A 25,412-nucleotide genomic window follows, 5' to 3' on the forward strand; every position below is an offset into this window, starting at 1 on the left:
CACGCTCCTAATGAGGCAACTGATGGTCCCTGATCTGGACCTGGAGGGCATCATTGAGCTCCTGGACAGTCTGAGGTGCAGCCTAGCGAGGGCAGATGTACCAAAACATAATGTTCCAGGGGTGTTCTGTTGGATTTAGGCGAGCGTTAGAAGGTTATTCAGGGAGTTTGTGTTTGTTTGTTTGTTTGTTTGTGCTCGAAATTATTTAGCTCCGCCCACTGCACGCCTTCACGAGTTAGGAAAACGGAAAGAATCGCTACAGCATGTCTTTTTTAAAAATATGATTTTTAAAAATATGATTAAACTAAAGACTTTTCGGACATATGAAAAATTCAGTACTACAGGCGCTCAAGATTAATATTCAAATGTCATAAACTGTGTTTGTGTTATGCCCACTTTAAATTGTCGTAGGCTAATGCTCTCACCTGTGTTGAATCAATTATAAAATCCATTGCTGCTCCGGGAAAACAAACTTTCCTTAACGCAGGGTTATTTGGAGAGCTGAACAAGGTTATCTTTCCCTCATAACCAAAAACACACTTCTGTAATGACATTGTTGACATTGTAGACTAAAAACTAGCTGCCAACGAAGCTCGTTGTTGATGCTTCTGTAGTTCTGGTTGATGTGCGCGCGTGCTCATTCGGGAGAACAGCGCGTTTAGGCCACGCCCACACCGGGAGAACAATCCAACGTTCTCCATCGCCTCCTTGTAATTTCTGACCTATAACAAAAATAGAAAAATGTCTAAAAGCTGCTATGTGACAGGGTGTACAGCAAACAAACTAAAAAAAAAACTAAGTTTTTTATAAGCTGTCAATCCCAAAAAAACGAGCGTCTAAGGAGACGAAAGTGGATACAGGCAAAGTGAATCTTCAGCAGGAAGAATGGGTCAGTTTTCGGATCCTGACCTATGATCCTGACACTCAGTATGCCTATGTGTGCAGTAAACATTTTGTCACTGTTAAGTCAAATATCATGTCAGTTTTATATACTTTCCTGTCGCTGATTACGTTCCCCTCCAGTGGGCCGCTCTGTCTCAATTGCCATTGCCTGTATATCAATGTTTGGTTTTTGGGGGTCTGGGTTTTGTTTAGCTTGTTTGCTGTACACTTTGTCACATAGTAGCTTTTAGATATAGCCCCCTCCCCCCACCCCATTATTAAAACACATAATGATCATGTTACATGAAATATCTCATAAATGTATTCAAAAAAGAAGAACATTTTCTATTATTAATTATTCTTACTGATTTGATTTAATATTCTACTTCACATTCACAAAGGAGAATTGATCTGAGTAGAAATAATGCCATCTAGCGGTGAAATCAATGAGCTTCAGACAAAACATTATAAAAAGTGCTGAAGGAGGCCAACACCACAGGTCCTGGTCATATAGAATATCATCAAAAAAGTTGATTTATTTCACTAATTCCATTCAAAAAGTGAAACTTGTATATTATATTCATTCATGATTACACACGAATACATTTCAAATGTTTATTTTTTTGTATTTTGATGCTCATAAATGACAACTAAGGAAAATCCCAAATTCAGTATCTCAGAACATTAGAATATTACTTAAGACCAATACGAAGTAAGAATTTTTAGCAATTTTGGACAACTGAAAAGTATGAACATGAAAAGTATGAGCATGTACAGCACTCAATACTTTGTTGGGGCTCCTTTTGCCTGAATTACTGCGGCGTGGCACGGAGTCGATCAGTCTGTGGCACTGCTCAGGTGTTATGAGGGCCCAGGTTGCTCTGATAGTGGCCTTCAGCTCTTCTGCATTGTTGGGTCTGGCATATCGCATCTTCCTCTTCACAATACTCCACAGATTTTCTATGGGGTTAAGGTCAGGCGAGTTAGCTGGCCAATCAAGAACAGGGATACCATGGTCCTTGAACCAGGAACTGGTTGCTTTGGCACTGTGTGCAGCTGCCAAGTCCTGTTGGAAAATTAATCTCCATAAAGTTGGTCAGCAGCAGGAAGCATGAAGTGCTCTAAAACACAGTATGCGGCTGTATTGCCCTTGGACCTCAGAAAACACAGTGGACAAATAAGATGCAGCGTAAGATGCAAAACAAGCAACGTGGATTGTGTGCCTCTCCTCTCTTCCTCCAGACTCTGGGACCCTGATTTCCAAAGGAACTGCAAAATTTACTTTCATCAGAGAACATAATTTTGGACCACTCAGCAGTCCTTTTTGTCTTTAGCCCAGACGAGATGCTTCTGACACTTTCTGTGGTTCAAGAGTGTCTTGACACAAGGAATACGACAGCTGAAACCCATGTCTTGCATACATCTGTGCGTAGTGGTTCTTGAAGCACTGACTCCAGCTGCAGTCCAATCTTTGTGAATCTCCCCCACATTTTTGAATGGGTTTTGTTTCACAATCCTCTCCAGGGTGCAGTTATCCTAGCCTGACAAGCCAGACCCACATCAAGATGTTTGGTCTGGAAACTCACCATTGACAGCTCAATCCGAGGGGCGGGATAAACGGTTGTCTTTCAAACTCCCTCTGCACGCGATAGGATAGCGCTACACCAACCAAAGCAACGAAGGTGAAACAGAGCTTGATGATAGATTAAACATTCACCGTATCCCGTCGGCTAAACTCCGAACACATCTTCCCTTTTTAAGAATGACTTCAGTGCCGTTCTTTGTTCTTTTCTCAGAGAAAAGCTTAACTCCAAGTCTTCCAGAGTCGCAGTCAAAGCAGATTCGAAAGACCGCCGCCGTTCGCCAGTTTCTGTGTTTACTAGAAGCACGCAAACGCAACTCGGCCGTCGTCATTATGGCCCCGCCCGCCGACTCTATACATGATGTGATTGGGCCGTCCAGATTGAGAGGAATACAGCTCAGAATGTTATTGAGAGTTGCTAGATGACACTTGCGGGCAGATTAAATTTGCTGCCGCTAGGGTGCGTCTAGATTTCTAGGCTACAGTTATCCCTATTGCTTGTACACTTTTTTCTACCACATCTTTCCCTTCCCTTCGCCTCTCTATTAATGTGAAGAGCCAGTCTCTTTTGCAGTGACCTTTTGTGTCTTGCCCTCCTTGTGCAAGGTGTCAGTGGTCGTCTTTTGGAGAACTGTCAAGTTAGCAGCCTTACCATGATTGTGTAGCCTACAGAACTAGACTGGAAGACCATTTAAGGGCCTTTACAGGTGTTTTGAGTTAATTTGCTGATTAGTGTGTGGCACCAGGTGTCTTCAATATTGAACCTTTTCACAATATTCTAATTTTCTGAGATACTGAATTTGGGATTTTCCTTAGTTGTCAGTTATAATCATCAACATTAAATGAGATAAACATTTCAAATATATCAGTCTCTGTGAAATGAATGAATATAATATGCAATTTTCACTTTTTAAAATGGAATTAGTGAAATAAATCAACTTATTGATAATATTCTAATTATATATCCAGCACCTATACTGTTCATAAGTTTGAGATCAGTAAGATTATTTAATATTTTCTCAAACGCAGGAACTTGCTAGTTAACAGTCACCTTAGTCTTTTTGCTGTTTTCCCACAAAGCTTATTAAAAAATTATAGAATGATTTCTAAAGGGTCATGTGACACTGTAGTAAAAATTCAAGCAATAAATTACACCTTAAAATATCTGAAAAATCTGAAACTTTGTTTTTCTTAATAAGATTTCTCCATATAACTGTTTTACTTTATTTTTTGATCAAATAAATGTTATTTTGATCAAATACATTTTGATTATGCTTGGTGAGCATAACTTAACCCTAAACTTGCCATTTCAACCACCCACTCTGATGAACTTGAATCATTATTTCGTTTCAGAAAGTAAAATGTTTGTTTGTTTTCAGGGGTCACTAAACGAATGGAGTGGTTACTGGAGTTGATGGGCCACATCAGAAACGTTGCATACGGATCTCCCTCTGTTAAATGTGTCGACATTATACAGGTATGTGCAAAATCTTTTTGCTTTAGTTTATTGGTCACTGGTTTCTTTTAGGTCGCTTTACAGTCGTATGTGGATCTGCCTCTCAGAAGAGCAGTCACTGACATCTGGAAAGGGTTTCTAGTTGCCTTGCTGTGGGCCTAATGATATGAACACTTCCTTTCTCTATAAAACACATTATCCACAGCAGGAAGCAAGATAATACCTGTTCACTGACTGAGTTTTGGCACTAGAGATTAACAAATAACAAACTTAATGTTGTGTTTTGTATATATATGTTTTATTTTGTTTGCGCAGCAGCCGTCCGTAATGGGCTGCCTGCATTACTTTAATTTTGTGCTTGTTTATTTATTAAAGTGTAATGTTCTGAGTTCCCTGCCTGTAATATGTTTACATGACAAGCAAAACTCTAGTTTACATGCAATTTTCATTATTCTGATTATTTGCTAATAAGTATGTTTATTAGACTTCTCTGAGATGTATGTTTCCTATCAGAAAACATCTTATCAGTATCAAAAAACTGGAGCATAGACCGAGTGAACGTCCACAAGAACATCATTATCTGGTTGAGCATACAGAGGAACAAGGCACTGCAGCATTATTTGCAATAATGGCTAATTGTAAACTAGATATATTCGACGTATGGCTTACTTTTCATCATCGCTTTCCTACAATTAGAGGAGACTGGGGTTGGTGTGCACATGCAGGGTAAATTTCTGGTTCATAATTAGATGTGATATGTCTTTCTGATTCACATTAATTTTATAAAAACCTACAACTCAAAATCAAATGTGAAAAAGATACCGTAAATACAGTAATATAGTACTGGAACAACTGGATTTCCGAGAATGTGAGGTTTTATTGAAATAGGGAATGACTTTTGGAAAATGACAGTAAAAATGGTTTGCAAATTAAAAACCAATAAATGCAAATTAGGCCATTGTTTTCCAGCACAAATGTGTGAATACATTTATAGCTGTAGTCATTAAATTACTAACTTTGCTAGTGAAAAATTGAAATATTATTTCCGGCACATATGATAAAAAAATTTGGCTAAAAATGTTTACATTTTGTATAGCCTGTGGTGGGTCCAATACAAATGTTCACTAGTGCCTGTCCTGACCAGTTGAGAAAAGTCCATAATGTTCTTTGAGGCTAATTTAAAGTTTTCTTACTATATTTGTGAGTATTGTGTCAACCAATGTGCCACTTGGGTTGACCCATGTCTGTAATATGTTGAAGCAAATTTATCAGCATTGGTTTTCTCTAAACTATAACAGGTGATTTTATTGGGCTTTTAAGTAAAATGTATTACTATTTTGAGCCTCTTGATCTTATTCATTGTGATGTGTTTTTGTGATTAGTTGTAAGCTAATGCTCTGTGAATTGATTTTACCTTTATTTATTTTTTGTGAAAGGTGATGCAAAATCAATTTGAATAGAAGAAACAAGGGGCCACATTTCTAAAATGGTTCATAAACTGAAAAAAAAAGAAAAGAAAAACCCCCTGAATTTTGTTATTTCAGATTATTTTAAACGGACTTTAAAAATTAGTTGCATTTTGTATAACTTGTAAAAAAAAAAAAAAAAAAACATTTCTCCAGAGGTGGAAATTCAGCTCCAGGACTTTTTTAATATAACTCCTGTTTTTATTTGTCTGAAAGGAGAATGTCATATACACCAAGGATGACTTGAGGGCGAGTAAATCATGGGCTAATTTTCATTTTTGGGGGTGAACTATCTCTTTAAGCCTTGTCTGTGAAACCAGGCATGAATGTGTTCTTTCTTTAAGTCATCTGATTTGCCTTACATGAGCCACATTTTGAGTAAAACAATTTGTTAATGTAATGCATGAAGGGCCAGAGGTAGTGAAGGTCACTGGTAATGTCAGAGCTGTCCTGGTTTTTATTGGTCTGTTCATGCCAGAAATTTGTGAAAGGTGTGGTAATAAGTATTAAATTAATCTAGAATCCCACATCTACTGCTGCACTGGAAGATCACAAATAGAGACATGAAGGCTTCAGTAACTGTGCTGCTCTTTTCGAGTCTCTTTGGGCTGAACCTCGCCGTCTACAGGTTTCACTTTTTAGTGAATGAGACCATGTCCTGGAAAGAAGCACAGAACCATTGCAGACTGCACTCCGATGACTTGTCCACCATCAGAAGTAAAGATTTACAGAAGCTCTCTAACAATCCCCTAATTAAAGAGAATTATTTTTGGATTGGACTTGAGAGGGACGGTAAAGACAAAAACAAGTGGAGGTGGTCGGAAGGTGGGGAGGCGACGATTACGTTTTGGGACAACGGAGAGCCAAATGATTATAAGGAAAAATGTGGCGCTGTCAATAAATTTACATCTAAATTGCTTGATATCGACTGCTCTGTGCATCTAGAATTTTATTGCATGACGGCCTTTGAGCTGACCGTGGTGCTGCGGAAAAGCACATGGGAAGAAGCTCTGCAATACTGCAGACAAAACTACATCAACCTGGCCATACTAAGCTCAGATGACATTATGGAAGAAGCGCAGATTAATAGCACAGTATCCGATACAGACAATGTCTGGACCGGTCTGCGTTTTCTAGCTGGACACTGGTTCTGGGTGAATGGAGAAGGTCTTGGCTATAAGGTCTGGTCTGCGGGTGGAGAGCTCCAGTGTCCTTCCATGGATCAGCGCTGTGGAGTTTATGATCGAACGCAGAACGCTTGGAGACCCACAGACTGTGAGCGGAGACTCAACTTTCTCTGCGTCAAGAAGGGATACAAGAGAGGAATCGATTAATCTTTGTGTGACAGTGAATGGGGAGTTTCTTGCAGAGTCCTTTTTGGAAACATTTACTTGATCTGCTTTGCTTGTAATGGCTGAACATCATGATGAAATCAGCTCGTTTTACAGACAGGAAGTAGCTCAGTAGCTCATCAAATACATGCCGTCAGCAGTTGCGGGTAGTGCATTGATAGAATCTGTTCGGACTGCATCCGAAATCACATACTTCCCTATATATAGTAGGCAAAAAAAAACAGTGAAGGACAATAAAGTATGTCAGAATTCACATTAATCATTAAAGAGTAGGCAAAAAGTACCCAGATGACCAACTACTTCTGGCGGGATTGTCATTATCAGTGACCTTATTTAATGTGTGTGACTATTACTGGTCCCCTGGTGCAATTTGTGTGTGTGTGTCTGTGTGTGTGTGTGGCCTGGTAAACCCTGTTATGGGGACAAAATGTCCCCGCAAAGATGGCAATATCCCAAATTCTTGTCCTTGTGGGGACATTTTTTGGTCCCCATGTGAAAAACAGCTTATAAATCTAAGTGATGTTTTTTGAAAATGTAAAAATGCTGCATTTTCCTGTGATGGGTAGGTTTAGGGGTAGGGGCAGTGTAAGGGGATATAATGCCTATAATTACGCCTATGGAAAGTCCCCATAAAACATGGAAACACAATGTGTGTGTGCATGCGTGCGTGAGAATGAATGAGGACAGGTTATTGTTATCTCCCATACATCTCCTATACATCTATGTATTTAGCTTGAGTGGTATCAATAGTACGTACTGATTGATACTGATTGTGTGGTATTTCATTGATTTATTTATGGATATTTATACGGCTTTGAGGTTTGCTGTGTAATGAATTTATGCATGTTAAGTGGTCACATTAACTAATTTAATGTCTGTCAACCTTTAACCTGTGCTAAAATGTGTTACTTGCTCATTGATGACTTTTTATTTCCTAAGCTAATTTATTGCTGATTATATATAAATAACATTGACATTGCTGTTATTTTAAAAAATGACTTATGTACCTGTCATGATTACATCAACCTGCCACCCCCCCGGGTTTCAATACTATAATGGTATAAAAATTAAAGTTTTATCTTGACTGATTTTAGGTGCTTCAGTGTTGTCTTGGTGTATTTGAGCCTATATAAAATCCAGGGTTTCTGGGGGTTTTAAGAAGATACATTTAAGACTTTTTAAAGACCAGTTTTAAGACCAATTAAAGACAATTTAAGGAATAAATTGAAGAGAACATAAAACGTCTATGTTCTCTAAATGTAAATGTCTAAAGCACACAATAAGTTGTGTTAGTGACACTTCACATTTTGAAAATACAATTTCCAACAGATCTCCATAACTTTTAAATTCATTTCATAAAGGTTTGAGATAAGACATTTTGGGAGATCTTGAGATCTTGCGAAAGTGATTTTATGTTTAAAAAAGAACAAATATCTGTCAGTGAGTTCATAAAAATCACCTTAGTTCAAATGTAATCCAAAGTAATGTTCAAACTACATTTCATCTACAAACTACATTGTGTTCAATCCTTAGAAAACAAGGCTTAATTTCTTCATTTTGCATGTCAAGTAAATGTATCCTGATTTAAGGATGTTTTGCATTTGTACTGGAAAACCAAAATCTTAAGGAAGAACATAATTTGTTTGCAATGCATGCAATTTACTTACAACATGTTTAGAGTATTCTTATTTAGATCACTCAAGATAATAAATGGACTCCACCGGCTAAATAAACTGTTCAAGAAAAAATATGTTGTAACAATTATTAAAAAAAAATTACCATTGCTTTGCTTTAACAGGCTTGATGCTTTATGTTGCTAATGTTGTTTTCACTGTTATTTAGAAGCCATATGGCTCAGAATTCATATTTTTATTTTACTAAATTACAATTGTTGATTGTCACCATGCTTGAGATTTGTTTGTTGAGGTATACATGTACATCTCATTTCAACTTTTGTATATAATATCTGTTTAAAATGGGTGAAATAATTGCCTTTAGTTTTAAGAGGCGAACAATGTTCATGTCATGTAGTTTGCTTTGAAAATCATACATGGAGATGAAAAAACAAGGAGCTTAGAGTTGCTTTGACGAGACTTTTTAAGTTCAAAAGACTAGCTGTTCCAACTGAAGCAAATGAGTTAACTTAACTTTAACTTTATAAGCTGAGTGCGACAGGTTACCTTATTTTATTTTGTAAGTTAATTCTATGTATTTTTTTAACACTATTATGCTTTTTTTAAGTCAGGGGAGTTAGGGTCTTTCAGTACCATAATTTATCTCAACTGCAGGATTATTAATCAAAATATGGCATGTATGCTCCTTGTAGTTCTGCACTGTTACCTGGTTGCCTTAAAATTTTGAGTTAATAAAATGAACATTTTTTGAGATTCGACAACCTTTATTAAAATATTATTAAAAGATTTTGTAAGCATATTGGGTAATTGTGTGTGTTTTATTTCTGATGACGCAGCCAAATAGTGCTATTTACATGATTTATCAAATTTTTTATGTGGTTCAGATACAATAATATTTTGAGTTTCTATTTATTAAACAAATTTCCTTCATTGTATCAATTCAAATTTTTAATTTCAATAAACTCAAAATTAAGGCAACCAGGTTACTTACTTTTTTAAGTTAAACCAACAAAAACCAACACATTTTCTTTACAGTGTGTAGCATGAGCTTAAACAGAATTTTAAAAAATCAGATAAAAAAATACATAATCAGGTTTTTGTTTTCCAGTTCAGATGTATTTGTACGGCAGATAACATGTTTAAATCTTTAACTCTCCCATACATTGACACATAATACTAATTTCGACACATAATACACATGACATAACACTCCCCCAACATAATACTGGTTAGAATATTTGGCTTTGGTGAATGTGAAGGCCTGTACTGATTTGAAGCTTGTTCTTCTTTGGGTTAGTCTTTCTTCTTATTCCATCTGCTCAGAATCTCCTTTCTTTCCTTCAGCAAGAGTAGTACTGTTAAACCGGATCCTTCAAAACAGAGAGAAGATGGCACACTCAAGCTACATGTAAATGACTGAATATGAGCAAATGTCAAAAACATACAGAAACCATATACGTTTTACGATAATACAATAATTAAGCCACATTTAAAAATGCATGAATGTCAATGCATTAGATTAAAAAAATATACCTTTTTAATCTTAGTATTTTCTAGGTGTTAAATAAGTTAATTGTTAATGTGATGAGCTATGTCTGTGATTATATATTTTGCTGAAGGTAATTGCAAAAAAGATTGATATGCCACAATTTTTGTTTCACATGCATTGAAATTCTGATATTTTTTATTGTGGCTCAATTGTTCTTTTTTGGGCCACTGCACACAGAAGGCGCATCATATTATATTACCTAATACAAGAAGAAGTAACCACCCCATAAGCATATATGGGGAATAAATGTATGATGCAGGTACTTTAAGTGGGACTGAATCCGTTTCTTCAGACTCAGACCAGTATGGCAACATATGTACAATGCTTATTCCTAAAATCAAAGAAAGTGGACAAAAAAAGAATGTGGTTAGTGATTAAAAGCTGAGCAAAGTATCTAATGAGGCTCATTCTTCTTTATTGTTAAATGAAGTGAGCCGTGACTCTTTATCACAGTTGGACAAGCTGCAGTAGGATCAGGCTTTCTCAACACATTTCCTGACAAAGCCTTTCTACATCAGCATGCTCTCCTTAAGACAAGTGTGCTAACTCATTTCCGCTGGCTGGTTCTTAAAGGAGTAGTTCACTTCAGAATTAAAATTTCCTGATTCTTTACCCACATCCACGAACATGGTGTTCATGCCATTCTTTCTGCAGTCGAAAAGAAAGGTTTTTGCGGAAAACATTGCAGGATTTTTCTCCATATAGTGGACTTCAATGGGGTACAGCAGTTCCAAATTGCAATTTGTTTTTTGCGACACGACCCCAGACGAGGAATAAGGGTTTTCTTTAGCGAAACGAAAAGGGTCTTGTCTTTTTTTTTTTTTATTCTGAAGTTAACGAATCCTTTAAGATGATTTGTGCAGGCCCCGACACTTAACTTTGGAAAGATTATGTGAAGGCATTATTTTTTTATACAAATTGCCACAGTATCCAAAATAATATTATTGAAATCTTAATCATATTGTACCTTCTGTGACAGCTGACAGGAAGTACACTGGAACTGACAGCGTTTGATGCACCCATAGCATTTTAAAATATGGTGTGCCTGTAAGGCAAAATAACTCATGAGGATACCTGTAGGACAAACAAATCAAAATATGAACGACAGAACTACCACGTTTCAGCAGCTACTACACTCTTAAGCCCTGTTCGAACAGGACTAGGTTTCGAAACGATGTTTGATTACAGTTCTTGTCACCTGACGCCTGTGATTTCATGTACCGTTTCGGACAGGACTGTGTTTTCTAGAAGTGGCCATTACAGAAGCTCATCTGCTGTGCTTGCATGCATCACATATGACGGATATTCATTTTAATTACTTATGGATATATAAAACCATATTTACATAAACTTCACATGAGTTTATAAAAGTGGCTGTTAATAATAAACCCACAAAAGTGAGCGGAGTCATCTAGATGAGTATCTTATGTGACACTGATATTAAAATATTTTCTGTGATTGGTCTCTATTTATTAATTTTATCTTTTTTTTTTTGTCAGATAACATCAATAATGAAATGAAAGTGTTTATAAAGAGTATCTGAATAAAGACGACACATAAAAGACACAAACCTTAGAAGGCCCAGTATATTCCACAGATAAAACTGCACACACACGATTGGTTTACTCTGAAACTCTTCCAGACTGATGAGGAGAAACAGAAGGACATTTCTCTCCATTACCTGTAAATGGAAAACAGTTCTTTAAATTTTGTGGGATATAGGAGAGAGAGAGAGAGAGAGAGAGAGAGAGAGAGAGAGAGAGAGAGAGAGAGAGAGAGAGAGAGAGAGAGAGAGAGAGAGAGAGAGAGAGAGAGAGAGAGAGAGAGAGAGAGAGAGAGAGAGAGAGAGAGAGAGAAGCTCTTTTGGCAACACTTTACAATAACAGTGCATGAATAATAATCTTTCTATTTTACCTGCATAAAGCGAGGGAAAAGTCTGCTCTCCTCAAAACCATCGGCTATGTGAAACAGCTCTAACAAAGACAGGAGCTGACAAACACCCATCATAACACCTACAAAATAGAAGGTGCCAGCCTGGGCATCTAAGAACACAACACAGGCTATCAGAAGAGCTTTGTAAAAGTATTTTCAGTAAATTATATGTAATTATATGTAAATGTATTGCAAAGTAATTATGTTTAGCGGTGGTACATCTGGTGGAAGGCACAAGAGCCCTTTTGTAAGTGTGTTCAGGCTATTACACAACTCTTAAGTACTTTATTTCTCTAACCACATCTTGGTAATGGGAACACATGGGAGACAAGTAAATAAACAGAGTGCTTGTTTAACATACTAGATTATTTACATGAGGAGACACTTCATATGCAAGCTCATAAAACGGTTGCTTACCTTCCCCGAAAGAGAGAAACCTGGCTGTCATGTTCGCGAAAATCCATGTGTGTCCACAGAACTGAAGCAAGTTGTATGTAAAGAGATATGCGAGACTGAGGCTAAACCTGTAAAAGAGCACGTTTGCAAGTAATAGACTTGTACAGAAAATTAAAATGATTAATTTAAAAACCAGAGTGACTTCTCATGTAGGCTATGGAAAAGAATTGCTATAGCCTGCTTTCTATTTTTATCCCGGTATATTTTAGGCTATATGTTATTTGTAAATAACCCATAATTGCAGGACTTGTCAAAGTGATTCCGCCACTGTCAAACGCAAAGCCATGAAGCTCAAGAGATGCACTGTTGATATGCGTCCAATCGAGAGTTGTTCGTGAGGAACTTGGAAAAACACTCGAATAACCTGATTTGGAATCATCTGAAACCCATCTTGGAAACAACGTTCCATAGGTTTCTACGTAAAGAGAAGCTTTAGAACGCGCCATGTGCGTTCCATTCAGCTCCGTTTAGAATGACATTTATTCATTTTTTCATTATTATTATCATTACTATAGTGGTTTAATACAAAGCTACCATTCATTTCGCAACGCTGCATCCTAGAAGAAGAAAAAAATCCAATCTGATATTTTATATCGACTATATGTTATAGGACCGAATGTTTCAGGGAGGCAGCGCGCTGAAGACTCACATTACGACTGAATGAACTCAACAATACGCGTCGATTGAACGATACTGATATTTACCTCATTCCTCCTAAGTTTCCGTAGTGATGAGGAGGGAAATCAAAATCTGTGTGAGGAAGTTGTGATCACAGAACTCCCCCTCTGACGTCAAGAGGGCAGATCTAAACACTGTTGGTTTTCCCAACACACACGTTACAGAAGGGAGGGAGCGTGAGCCTTTGAGCGTCTGTGATGTATGTCCTCACATGGCACGAGGCATGCTCAATTAAGCCTGTTTTAGTTGTGTTCTTTATTCCACTATTTTATTATTTCATATTTCTTGCAATAGATTGACACTAGCGATATTTTTAATTTCAGTATTTTTGTTTTGTTGTTGTTAATAGCTCACACTTATTTTACAGTTCTATCTACAAGTGTGTGAATAAAACTTGCAAATTGTAATCATTGTTTGTGGCAATAAATGAACACAGACAACAATTTTGAATAAAAAACCTGTAAACCAGCTAACACTTTTCAATAAGCCAGACACGGAAAGCATTTTTCCATTAAAGCTGCAGTATGTACGTTTCACAGCTAGAAGTCATTTATATAAAACAAAGGCACAGTGAATGAGCGTGGAATCATGGGAGTTGTAATTTTGACTCTTCACCTCCACAGCCAATTGGAAGAAATCCGCTGAACTGTGCGAAACACCGGCGCTTTTATTATGCATATGCTGCAGTCGGCAGCTTCCACTCTTTTCATTGCGCATGTGGGGTAACAGCATGGTTTACATGGTTAAAACAATCGTGCTAAATACATTTGAGCATGTTGAAAGTTATGTTATAACGTTACTCTGTGTGTTTGCTCAGGGGCTGGTATAGACTTCATGACTAAATGACTGTTGCTAAATGACATCCAATTCATTTTAAAATATATGTGTCTGGGAGCCATCGCCCCCTGGATGTCTGAAGTCTGTGGCACCGCCTCCAGCCTCTGAGTGTTCCACTTCACCTCGACCTGCCACCATGGTTCCTGAGCTTTCACTCCTTCCTCCCTCGGCTCCAGAGTGGACCATCACCAATTCGGCATGGCCTCAAACGCTAGCCTGGCTCTGCCCTCCTACGTACTTCCGCTCAATTTTCATTTTCCTTCAGTACTACATCGGGGACTGCTGTGTAGTCTTAGGTTTTCTTCGAACAAATTTTTACCGGTCCAATCAGCGAACTGTGTCTGAGAACAATGACGTTGATGTCGAGCACTAGTTTGAGTTGTAGTTCAGTAACGGCGGCGGAGAAAGATGCGAATGCAACCATTCGTTCCATTGTGGCATCGCTGTTGAATATCCAGAAGTTAAAGCTGGACACAGCAACCCCATAGACTTCAAAGGCCAAAAATGAAGTAAATTAGAGGCACTCACTTCCTGGTGGCTGAGCAAACTGCGCAGGCTCAGACTGAGCTTGACGACGTAGATGTGACGTGAGCCTCCTGTCTGACAGTTTTAGGTCTTCTAGTAGTTGTGGAAAGTGAAATCTGAATCACGTTGTTTAAATATTTTCTCCCGTTGCTTTTGGCTCACTATGGGCTTCTCCCCATTCTTCTCCCTTGACTTTATCAGACTTTATGTCTCCACGTCCCCCCGACTGTCTCATAGACAGTAAAAGATTGCTTCTGAGAGTCTCCTCCTGTCTATACGGCAATTTCTCAACTGTGCGACAGTCACGTTGGTTATGACGCAATCGTTAGCCTATTTTTACAAAAACAGCTTCTACGGGGAGATAGTGTAAGATACAAGGTAATGGAGCCTTTTATGCATTGTCGTGTTTCTTTAGAAATAAACAATGGACAAATGGAGTCTTTAAACGCCTCAGATGTAAAGTTATTTACTGTCAAAGTGACTCAAAAATGAATTGGAGTCAATGGGATGCTAACAGCAGGTGATAGCTTGGTTAGCAATGGCCGCCCCTATGGGTGGTATGCTTTTTTTGGGTGGAGTGCTAGATTACCTCCTTGGGAGAACCCGAAGACCCCCGGAAAAAAATTGCCCCACCTATAATATTTTTCACCTGCCGCTACTGGGACCCACCCACTTTTTATTTGCTTCCGACGCCCATGCCTCTCTCCACCCCTTTGGCTTCGGCAAGCTCCGACTTCCTTCAGGCTTCGCCTCTGCCCTCGGTCGCTCCACCTCGGTCCTCCAGATCCCTGCTTTTCCTCCATCATTGTCATCGCTTCCAGTCTTTCCCAAGGTGATGTCGTTCATCACTTCATTTTGGCTCCTCCTTGGAGCACATTCCGGGCTGGGGCCTGGGTCTCCATCCGTACCTCCCTGTTCAAGGTTATACCATGGATCCTTCCACTTTCCTCAACTCCTTAGACCTTTTTTGCTGGACCTCCTCCCGGTAATCCATCCACCTCCGGAACCTCTTCCTGCCTGTTTGTGCCTTCTCTTCACTATGCTGCGTAACCATCCCTCAGCCATCCCCTCATCGCTCGCCTACTGGCGTTATTATTATTATTGCACTCAAAGTTCAAAGTAAAATCACTACCTCCAATTGTAACCGCACAGGGACAGGAAATAGAGGTGTCATGCTACACATATCTAGGTTTTTTATTGGATGAAAATATTTCTTTTAATCCTCATGTTATGCATGTGGTAAAGAAACTTAGAGTAAAGCTAGGTTTCTTTTTTCGAAATAAGGCTTGTTTTAATTTGAAAGCTAGAAAAGAACTTGTAGCAGCCACATTTTTATCTGTTCTGGATTATGGCGACATTATCTATATGCATGCCTCAAAATCTGTATTGCGTTCACTTGATTCTGTCTACCATTCAGCACTACGATTTATAACAAAAGCAGACTATAATACACATCACTGCAATTTGTACAGCTTATCTGGTTGGTTACCACTGTCTCAACGCAGAAAACGCAATTGGTTGATTTTTATTTATAAAGCAATTACTGGATTATTACCATCATATTTATCAGTTTTTTCATTGGCAACAATAGATATAACCTCAGGTCAAACAATAGCATACTTTTTAATGTGCCTACTGTTCATTCCGAATTTGGTAAAACAGCCTACCGTTACAATGCTCCGTCAACCTGGAACGCACTACAGAAAAATCTGAAACTAAACATGTTTATTCCCATCTCTGATTTTAAGTCGTATCTGGCAGACATTCTGCATCATACATGTGAATGTGTCTAGACTTTTTGTTGTGTACAGCCTGCATATTCTCACTTGTAAATTGTATTTATGTTTTATGTTGTGTCCATCATTGTTTTTATGTGTCTTTTTAACTATGTGCTGCCTTTTCTTGGCCAGGGCTCACTTGAAAAAGAGACTACTGTCTCAATGTGACTACCCTGGTAAAACAAAGGAGAAATAAAAAAAATTATGTCACCGTCACCATCACATGTACCTTTTTTCCTTATTCCCACCACTCATCATTCACCAGACACTAGCGATCATCACAGCGGTTTTGTCTTTGTGTTATTCATACCCTATTTAGTTCCAGCTTGTGTTCTGTCCTGTGTCCGATATTGTCTGTGCTTGTGCACACTGTTTCACATGTTGGTTGTTATACCTTGGAAATATCTATCGAACATTGTTATATCTTCGAATGCTCATCGTCTTCATTAGAGCAAAGTTTACAATGGGGTGATGAATGGAGAGATAAAGAAATGAAGAAAGCAGATGTATTCAATAAGCCGTCGCTCTTTACATATTTGGAGTAATTTGTATCTCAGACACAACCTTCAGATTTGCCTGTTAAATCATGTTATTTAAAGATTTTACTATCTTTTAATATGGTGAATCTTAAAAGTATAGTTCACTTTAAAATGAAAATTCTGTCATCCTTTACTCACCCTCAAGTTGTTTCAAACCTGTATGAATTTCTTCCTTCAGCTGAACACAAGGGAAGATATTTTGTTAACTCCAAATAGTTAACTGGAGCCATTGACTTCCATAGTAGGAAAAAATACTATGGAAGTCAATGGCTCCAGTTAACTACTGCTACACAAACACGGAGTCGCTGACCAATTAATTAAAAGTTGAGCATTGATCTCATTGGCTGCAGATGCAGCAAGAACCAATCAGCTCTGCCCTATAGAGAATGATATGAATACAAGCCGAGTTAAAGACCCATCAGCCTGTGCCATCCAGATTGAACTTTGCATTTAAAAAAAGTTATTTATTGCACACTATTTATTATTAGTTTCTCTCACATTTATTTCCTATTGGTTTTTAAATAATGACTGCTATGATGTTCCCAGGTCCCCCAGAGGATCAGTTCTTGAACTAAGGCTTAATCCTGGCTCGATCTAAGATATGTCTCTGAATCCAGGCCATAATAAATTTGGGAAATATTTGCATTAAGTTTGTATATTTTTTTAATCTAAATTTGCATAGGGGTATGGTCCTTTTCAATTGTTGGTATAAAGATTTGTTTGTGCCATTTATTTAGACGTAACTTTCATGAATCTGTGCTGCACTGAGAGATCAGCTATGGACATGAAGACTTTTGTCACGGTACTCCTTTTTTTGAGTCTCTTTGGACTGAACTCCAGTTATAGAAAACACATTTATGTGAATGATAAAATGAAATGGAAAGACGCACAGGAGTACTGCAAAAAAACAATACGATGACCTGTCCACTATCACCAGTCAAGACATACAAACCTTCTGTAAAAACTCAGAAATACGAGAGGATTTAATCTACGTTGGGCTTCAGAGAGATGTTCAAGACAAATCAAAGTGGAATTGGTCTGATGGTACACCAGCAACAATTAACGATTGGGATGTTAATGAAGGAATTACGAGGGGCGAAGATTGTGCCGCTATAAGAAAATCTGCTGTTAAACTAAATGATGTTAACTGCAATATACAATTTTCATTTTATTGCATGATGGACTTGGAGCTGATCCAGGAGAACAAGACATGGGAAGAGTCTCTGAACTACTGCACACAGCACAACTCTGGCCTGGCTAGTCTAAGTGACAGTGCGATTATGGAACTGGCTGTGAATATAGCTTCAGAAGTCCAGGCGGTTAACATTTGGACTGGCCTACGCTTTCTGGCTGCCCAATGGTTCTGGGTAAATGGAGGTGATGTTAAATACAAGGCCTGGTCTGCGGACGGGGAGCCTCTGTGCCCGGCCATGAATCAGCGCTGCGGAGCTCTGGATAGAAACAGGAAGATGTGGAACCCCCAAAACTGTCAGGACAGACTCCATTTTATTTGTTCCAAAAGACGCAAGTAAATAAATTGTGTCATTGTTGGTGGTTAGGAGGCTAACAAAATGCGAGGAGGATAACTGCATGATTACGCTAATGTGTAAAGGCAATTTTCTGAAATGAGCATATGAATTAAGTGGGAAATGAAACCTAAAATAATTATAATGAACCTTGCTACAGCATATAGTCATGTCCCCAAAAGTAGTACAGCTTATGCTAATTTTTATTTTATGTATTCATTTTACTTTGAATATTTATTTTGATTGAATCATAAATGCTATACAAGAAAGATGTTGAAGAGATTTTTTGAGTAGAGTAGCTATACATATATTTGGGTTGTTGAATTTAAATATTTTGTTATGAAAAATCAACGCGTTAAAATGACGTAAAGTGTTTAGTTCACCCCAAAAAAGAAAATTCTGTCGTCACTCACCTCACCCTCGTGTTGTTCTTCTTTCTAATCAAATCTGAGCCAGTTCTCCATTAAAATCACTTAGATTTTATTAAATAATAAATGGGATTGTAACGGCATGACGGTGAGTAATTATTGACAGAAATTTTTTGGGTGAACTAAGCCTGAATGAACGACTCAAATTACTCATTTAAACATTTACTGCCACCTACTGGCGGTTTTAGTTTCTTATTTAGAGTATAATTTCATAAAAAATATATTGTATAATCGCTAGAAATGATTGAATACATTTGAGACAAAGGTCTTGTTAATGATTTTCAGTGCTGTTCAAAGTAAATAAAGCAACAGTTTTTCATTTTGCTATTTGGGATAAAAGACACAATAATGAACATGATAATAAACAGCCACTGACTTTTCCATTTGTTGACATGACATGGTTAGATTCAGATAGTAAATATCATATCAAGTTGGGTGTCCACCAATCATCATATTTATAGTGAAACCATCAGATTTAAAAATATAATAATCATATGCTAAAAATATTTGCTACTACTGTAGAGCTTTATTAAAAATATGGGATCTCATTCAATGCTTTCAGAATCTTTATTTAAATGATTTTTCTGTATTTTTAAACTATATTTTTATATTACCATATTTTAATATTTATCGAACAATGAATTATTTTATTTATCAACAAACAGAAAATAGTAGGTTACAAACTTTGCTGTTTTTATTTTATTTTTTATTACAGTTTATTCTAATGGTAAATAGTTAAAGAGTGACAATTTGTTTACCCGCTGGCATGCTGGAGCTTTTAATCCATATGTGCAATGTTGAACGGGCATCATACACTCTTAGAAGAAAAGGTTCTATCGGCACTACGTATTTGGAACCCTTAAAAGGTTCTATATAGTTGAGTATACGCCAAAGACCCTTTTATGCTAAAATGGTTCTATAATGACAAGAAAGAACCCTTTTGGCACTTAAAAAGGGTTCTATATAGAACACTGCAAAAAATAAAAATGCCTTTCTTATCAAAGAAAAAAATGCATTTCTTATCTTAGCAAAAACTCTCTTAATTTTGAGTTATTTTTCCCCCAAATAAGACAATTCTTTTTGCTTGTCTAGTAAATACTTCTTGTTTTAAGAACGTTTAGATGTTTGGACTTGAAACATGACAAAAATACTGAGTAAGAAAAGCATTTTTTGCAGTGAACATTTTAGGGGTTCCAACTACGTAGCTCCGATAGAACCTTTTATGGTTCTATATAGAACCTTTTCCTCCATTTGCTCTTTCTCAATCTGTCTTCTTTTTTTGTGAAGTCATTGTTTTCTGTCTACAAATTGTGCCGACAACAGCAATTTTGGTGTTATTTATATTAGATCAGGTAGGCCAGGCCTACAATGATTTGATTACAATTAATAATCTTCCAAGAACATGGATATTTTAACTAACCATTCTTTCACAATCTGAGTCTGATGAGTCTTGACAGTGTCATCCTGGAATATGGCCGTGATGGGTCATGGTTGTTTAAGAAATGAAAATCTACACACTCCATCAGGGTTAGAAGAACTATTGCCAAACATATATAAAATAAATTCTAGGAACATAATAATCATTGCAATAATCATCCAATCGTTTACTGTAACGTATTTGCCTATTAAATCCATTTACCCCAGTGTACTGGTTAATTAGGAGCAATGGTTATTCTGTTAACACTGTAAGCTCAAGAATAAAGTAAGTTTAAAGTGTTCTGTCAGTGTAGAATATGATGTTTAAATGAACTAACACTGTAACTATACTGAATGAACTACACTGTGTTCTGATAATATTTCTAAAGAGTTGTGTCACGTTCTCAAGGTCATATTTAGAATAAGCAAATACCGTTTCTGCATATGCAGGAGCATTTTGCCTGTTTTGAGAGATCAAACTGAATTTGTTTATTTTGTCCTTCAGTTAGTATGAAGGTTAACAATATTCATTTGCATAATCTGATTTGCATCTCAGGCCATTGTCTAGAAGTGAAAAAAATGGTCAAAAGGACAATGTTTCTGCACACCTTCTTCTACATTGTCATTTAAAGTTTTTATCTCATGATTTTAATGTTCACAGTCTCAAACATCCCCCCGTGATTGTGAGTATTTTTCGCAAATTATTGCATTTAATTACTCATTTTAACATCAAGCAAGTCGCTTAAGTAACAGTCATGTGTCCAGTCTATTCTCTGCTATGCATCGACCTAAAGCGTACACTTTTCACAATGCTGAAGTAGCCTATTAAAATCATTCAGATATTGCATGCCGTTGTGATATGCATATTGCGAAACATACATTTGCAGTATTTCGATAATTTCGATATATTGCACAGCCCTACTGTGCACCGTACATATAAATGTAACTTTTATAATTATGTAATTATTATTATTACTTAAAATCTTTCTTTGCTCATTTGAATGCCCTTTACCTGTTTCTGAGGTCAATCTGAATTTGTTTACTTCTTTTGTCTTTCAGTTAGTTTGAAAGTTAAACCATATTTATTTGCATCCTCTGATTTGCATCGCAGGTCATTTTTTAAACGCTTTAAAAAAAACAAATTTTTAGTTTCAGTTAGTCTCGCTTTTAAAGTGTCCTTGAAGTATATCACAGAAGCTGAGTCAGTATTTTTTTTTAAATAAATAAAAAACAGAATGGGGAGACAAACAAACATGTTGTGGGCTATCTGCATAAAAGCATTCCTTTTCTTACCATTTCTTACATGATTAAAAAAAATGGAGCTAATCAAGATGATGGGCCACCCCATTTATAATCTCTTTAAAAAGATATTGTGACAGACAGTCCACTGAGGGCGAGTTTGAGGAACCCAACTGCAGTTTTTATTTACTAAATCTTAACATAAATCAAAATGTAAAACATAAACATGAAACAATGACTTGGCAAACAAAAGACTCGACTCGACAAACTCTTACCAACAAGCAGGTTACACATTCAATACAAGATAAGGACAGAAGGCAAACATGAGGGCTTAAAAACTCAAGACAAGGGACACCTGCCAAAAATGACCAAACAATGAACCAGTCTGCATCCGAAACTTGGAAAATGCTGCCTTTGGAGGACAAATTTCAAGGCAGAAAGGCATCAACGCCACTTCCAAATCTAATGTTAGCTTCACTTCCTTTCTCCTGAGACCTTCATCTGATTGATTTTTGAAGGCAGCATACATGTTTCCTTTGCTGCCTTTAGCCCTATTCGGAGGGTAATTGTTTCTCTTGGGGTCGTAAGGTATTTTCATCAGTGACAGGGGCTAGTCAGTGATTTTATTGTCCAAATCCAGAATGTCAGTGTTTTTCTCCCACCACCTGCGTAAAAATCCCCGGCCGAATTGCCTACTGTTTCTGACAAACACCAAGGTCATGTGGTGATTTATCTGCCATCCGAATCATCGCTTCAAAATTAACTGTTTATATAATTTTTGAGCCCTGCAGAGCACCGTATAGTTGCGCTTCGGTGTAATTCAAATGCATTTTAAAGATCTATAGCTACACTTTTATTACTGAAATGCTGGAAAGTATTTACAAAAATAATCTTTCATCACCGCTCAAAAGAGAAAGAAGAAAAACACGTTGTCTAAACATTTGAAATTAGCCGTTATTACGACAGTAATTATCGTAGGTTCAATTTGCAGCATTATATACACTTTTATTTAAACAGGAGATTTAAATAATGAATAATTTCCTATTATTAAATAAAATAAGATTTTATTCTTATTCCAAGCATGACATTTTTGCAGAAGACAATCATTCGACTGACCACGTGAGCAGCGTGCACAGGATCACACAACCCCAACGTGAATAAATCACCATCCGAATGCAGGAGTTTTATCACTGAGGTGGCATGCTAATGTATTTTTACGGACTTCCAAATGAGAAACAATTACCATCCGAATAGGGCTTTTGATATCCCACAATGCTTTCCATTCTGTGACCATTAAGCTGAGGAAAAAGATGGCGTCCGAAAGATGCGTTTTGAGGGTTCATTGTGTGTAAATGTTTTTGACCAACATTTTCCACTTCTGATGTCTTTTCTAGCAAGAAATTACTAATGTAATTAAATATTTGTTTAGTTCTCACCAAAGCTCTCTCTATTTCGTTGCAGAAGTCTGTCCAAAATCAGTTTCGTGAGGTAGCCAACCTTCCTGCACAAAACACTGCCTTACAAGCCATTGTCTGATAAGGCAGCTAGTCAGCTGCTTAGGTTTTTGGACGCAGCCCATGACAGTGAACAAAGCAAACTAACCCCCTGTCCCAAATGACACCCTAAACCCTCACGGTCTTCCTCTGAGTCTGTACGTTCACAATGTAATGCAGCTTTGACTGCCGGGAAGAAGTCCGCTGCGTAACCCACTCCAGTGCAAGCTTGGCAGAAGTGTGCATCGAGGGCACATAACAGCCGCAAAGGGGGTGTTAGCGAACACCCTTCTGAGACCTAAAATGACAAGTGGTACACCCTGTGGTCTCGTGGACTTAACGGACACACGTACGCAGTGGCCTTTGTAAGTCCACAAGACCGAAACTGCACATGAAGTGTGCCATTTGGGACAGGGACTCAGAAACATGACAGTAAACATGGCTGTGAACATGACAAACTCAAACATGAACATGAAACACAACCCAAAACACACTGTGACAGATATAAAGCACTTTAAGCACATTGATAATTATATTGTCAAGATCAGGAATTGCAGTGAGCCAACACAGATAAATAGTTGATCAAAACATTCTGCTGCAATGTAAGAACAGAACAGAATGAAAACTAGACCTGAAATGCTTGTAGATTTTTTTAAGCATACAAAATAATTCATTTCAAAGTGTTACTTTGGAATGACGAAAAGGTCATTTCCACATTCTCAGCAAATTTTAAGACTAATTATACTTGGTTTTACACAATTTTGTGTTTTGAAGAATGGTCTTTATCAGATTTACCTTATACTGTAGCTGCACGGACCCTGGACGTACTGTCTGTGAAACACTTTATTTTCATTCAGAGCTAGGAAAAACAAAATCTATATACTGTCTGGAGGGTTGGGGTGTCCAATACAAAGCAACTCAAAGGGAATAAGGGAAGTCAAAGGAGGAGTCTTATAAGTAGAGCTTCACCTTTGATTGGTCAAGGCTGTCCTTCTCTTACTGGTCTACAGTAAGAAATCTTCATAAAATCAGACTTGCAATCGTCACTTTGGGCATTTCTGCTGATGGTCAAACACTGAATATATTGACAATATGGCAATGAAGGCTACCGTCACTGTGTTTCTGTTTTTGAGCGTCTTTGGATTGAACACCAGCTTTTACAGTAAACACTATTATGTGACACATAGGAAGCACTGGTCAGATGCACAGGACTACTGCAGAAAGAACCGTGATGTCCTGTCCACTGCGAACCGTACAGAACTGCAAGCACTCTCTGTTTATCCATGGATGATTTCTGATTGGTGGTACTGGATTGGACTTCATAGAGATGCCAGCAACCCAAACCTGTGGAGATGGAGCAGAGGTGAGGAGGCGACTAATGTCCCCTGGGCGGCAGGCGAACCACATAATGAAAAATGTGCTTGTGTCCGAACGCCCTCTTCTGAACTTTATGATTGTGATTGCAATAATGATTTGCCATTTTATTGTATGCGATATGAGCTGATCGTGGTTCCGCAGGAAAGCACATGGAAGAAGCCCTGCAATACTGCAGACAAAACTACATCGATCTGGCCATACTAAGCTCAGATGAACTTATGAGAGAGGCGAAAGACAGGAGCACTCAAGCCCTGACAGACGATGTCTGGATTGGTCTGCGTTTTCTAGCTGGACACTGGTTCTGGGTGAATGGAGAAGGTCTTGGCTATAAGGTCTGGTCTGCGGGTGGAGAGCTCCAGTGTCCTGCCATGGATCAGCGCTGTGGAGTTTATGATCGAACGCAGAACGCTTGGAGAGCCACAGACTGTGAGCGGAGACTCAAATTTCTCTGCGTCAAGAAACCATTGAATTAAATCACTGTTAGCTCATTTAAAATAAAAAATATTTTCAAAGCATATTTTAATAGTTAATACAGATATAGTTTAACTGCAGTGCATTGTGATAACAATAAAGTCTAGTGTAGTTTCTTTTGAGTGAAATGTTGTTAGCTGCATCCTACACTTGTTTAGTGCTTTTAAACTTTATATTTGTAATTTTAAAAAATCTGACAGTTTTTTGGTATGTTACACACATATTCAGACCTGTTTTCTACTAACTTGTTTTCCTCAGATTTCACATAGACTTTAAAAGCATCATGATCTTTCTGTCTGAATACTCACTTATTTGACTCTATTTATATTGCTGTCTTAAACCATTAAACAAAACTCTTTAAATATGCTGTAACCCATGTTTTATTCCACACAAACCCACATCACTCTATAACGTCCAGTGTCTGTAAACAGAAAGTTTAGCAAATCAAAAATTGCCTCTGATCGCGAGGCGAGTCTTTTTTACTGGACCCAGCAAGGAGTTTTGCATCTAAAACGTCTATAGTAGTCAAACACAGGCCAGACGTCTAGGCTAAAACAAGGCTAAATTTGGACTGTCAGTGAAAATCTAATAGACGTCTACCATAGCCGAAAAATAGACTAGTCATCAAATAGACAGCTAATAAATGACTATATATGTCTAATAGACAACAAAATGGTGGCTAAAAGATTATTTTCACTTAAATATAACAGGTTCTCATAAATATAAAGGTTTAATTTAGAAAAAGCAAAGTAAACAAAACATTAGCCAACATTATCTTCATAACTTCTTTACTTTC

General features: G+C 37.5%; 3 protein-coding genes and 1 pseudogene across 3 annotated transcripts; 3 read left to right on the forward strand and 1 right to left on the reverse strand.

The window, feature by feature from the left end:
• Positions 1–5,589: 5,589 nt before the first annotated feature.
• LOC137069201 (putative C-type lectin domain family 20 member A) lies at positions 5,590–6,720 on the forward strand. Its single transcript, XM_067437411.1, has one exon. It carries the CDS (start codon positions 5,950–5,952, stop codon positions 6,718–6,720), a length of 771 nt encoding a protein of 256 aa, XP_067293512.1. The 5' UTR covers positions 5,590–5,949.
• A 2,005-nt stretch (positions 6,721–8,725) lies between these two features.
• hacd4 (3-hydroxyacyl-CoA dehydratase 4) lies at positions 8,726–13,223 on the reverse strand. The gene is made up of 7 exons (XM_067452000.1): positions 13,014–13,223; positions 12,271–12,377; positions 11,836–11,963; positions 11,493–11,602; positions 10,889–10,995; positions 10,121–10,252; positions 8,726–9,742 (listed from the first exon to the last, which is right to left on the reverse strand). Exons 1-7 carry the CDS (start codon positions 13,016–13,018, stop codon positions 9,666–9,668), a joined length of 666 nt encoding a protein of 221 aa, XP_067308101.1. The 5' UTR covers positions 13,019–13,223; the 3' UTR covers positions 8,726–9,665.
• A 4,621-nt stretch (positions 13,224–17,844) lies between these two features.
• On the forward strand, positions 17,845–18,198 carry LOC137069356 (C-type lectin lectoxin-Phi1-like). Its single transcript, XM_067437425.1, has one exon. The coding sequence runs from the start codon at positions 17,845–17,847 to the stop codon at positions 18,196–18,198; it is 354 nt and encodes a 117-aa protein (XP_067293526.1).
• A 5,296-nt stretch (positions 18,199–23,494) lies between these two features.
• On the forward strand, positions 23,495–24,938 carry LOC137086338 (lectin BRA-3-like; annotated as a pseudogene).
• The last annotated feature ends 474 nt before the right edge of the window (positions 24,939–25,412 follow it).

This window comes from Pseudorasbora parva, chromosome 1 (genome assembly GCF_024679245.1).
Source record: "Pseudorasbora parva isolate DD20220531a chromosome 1, ASM2467924v1, whole genome shotgun sequence".
Classification (NCBI taxonomy): domain Eukaryota; kingdom Metazoa; phylum Chordata; class Actinopteri; order Cypriniformes; family Gobionidae; genus Pseudorasbora; species Pseudorasbora parva.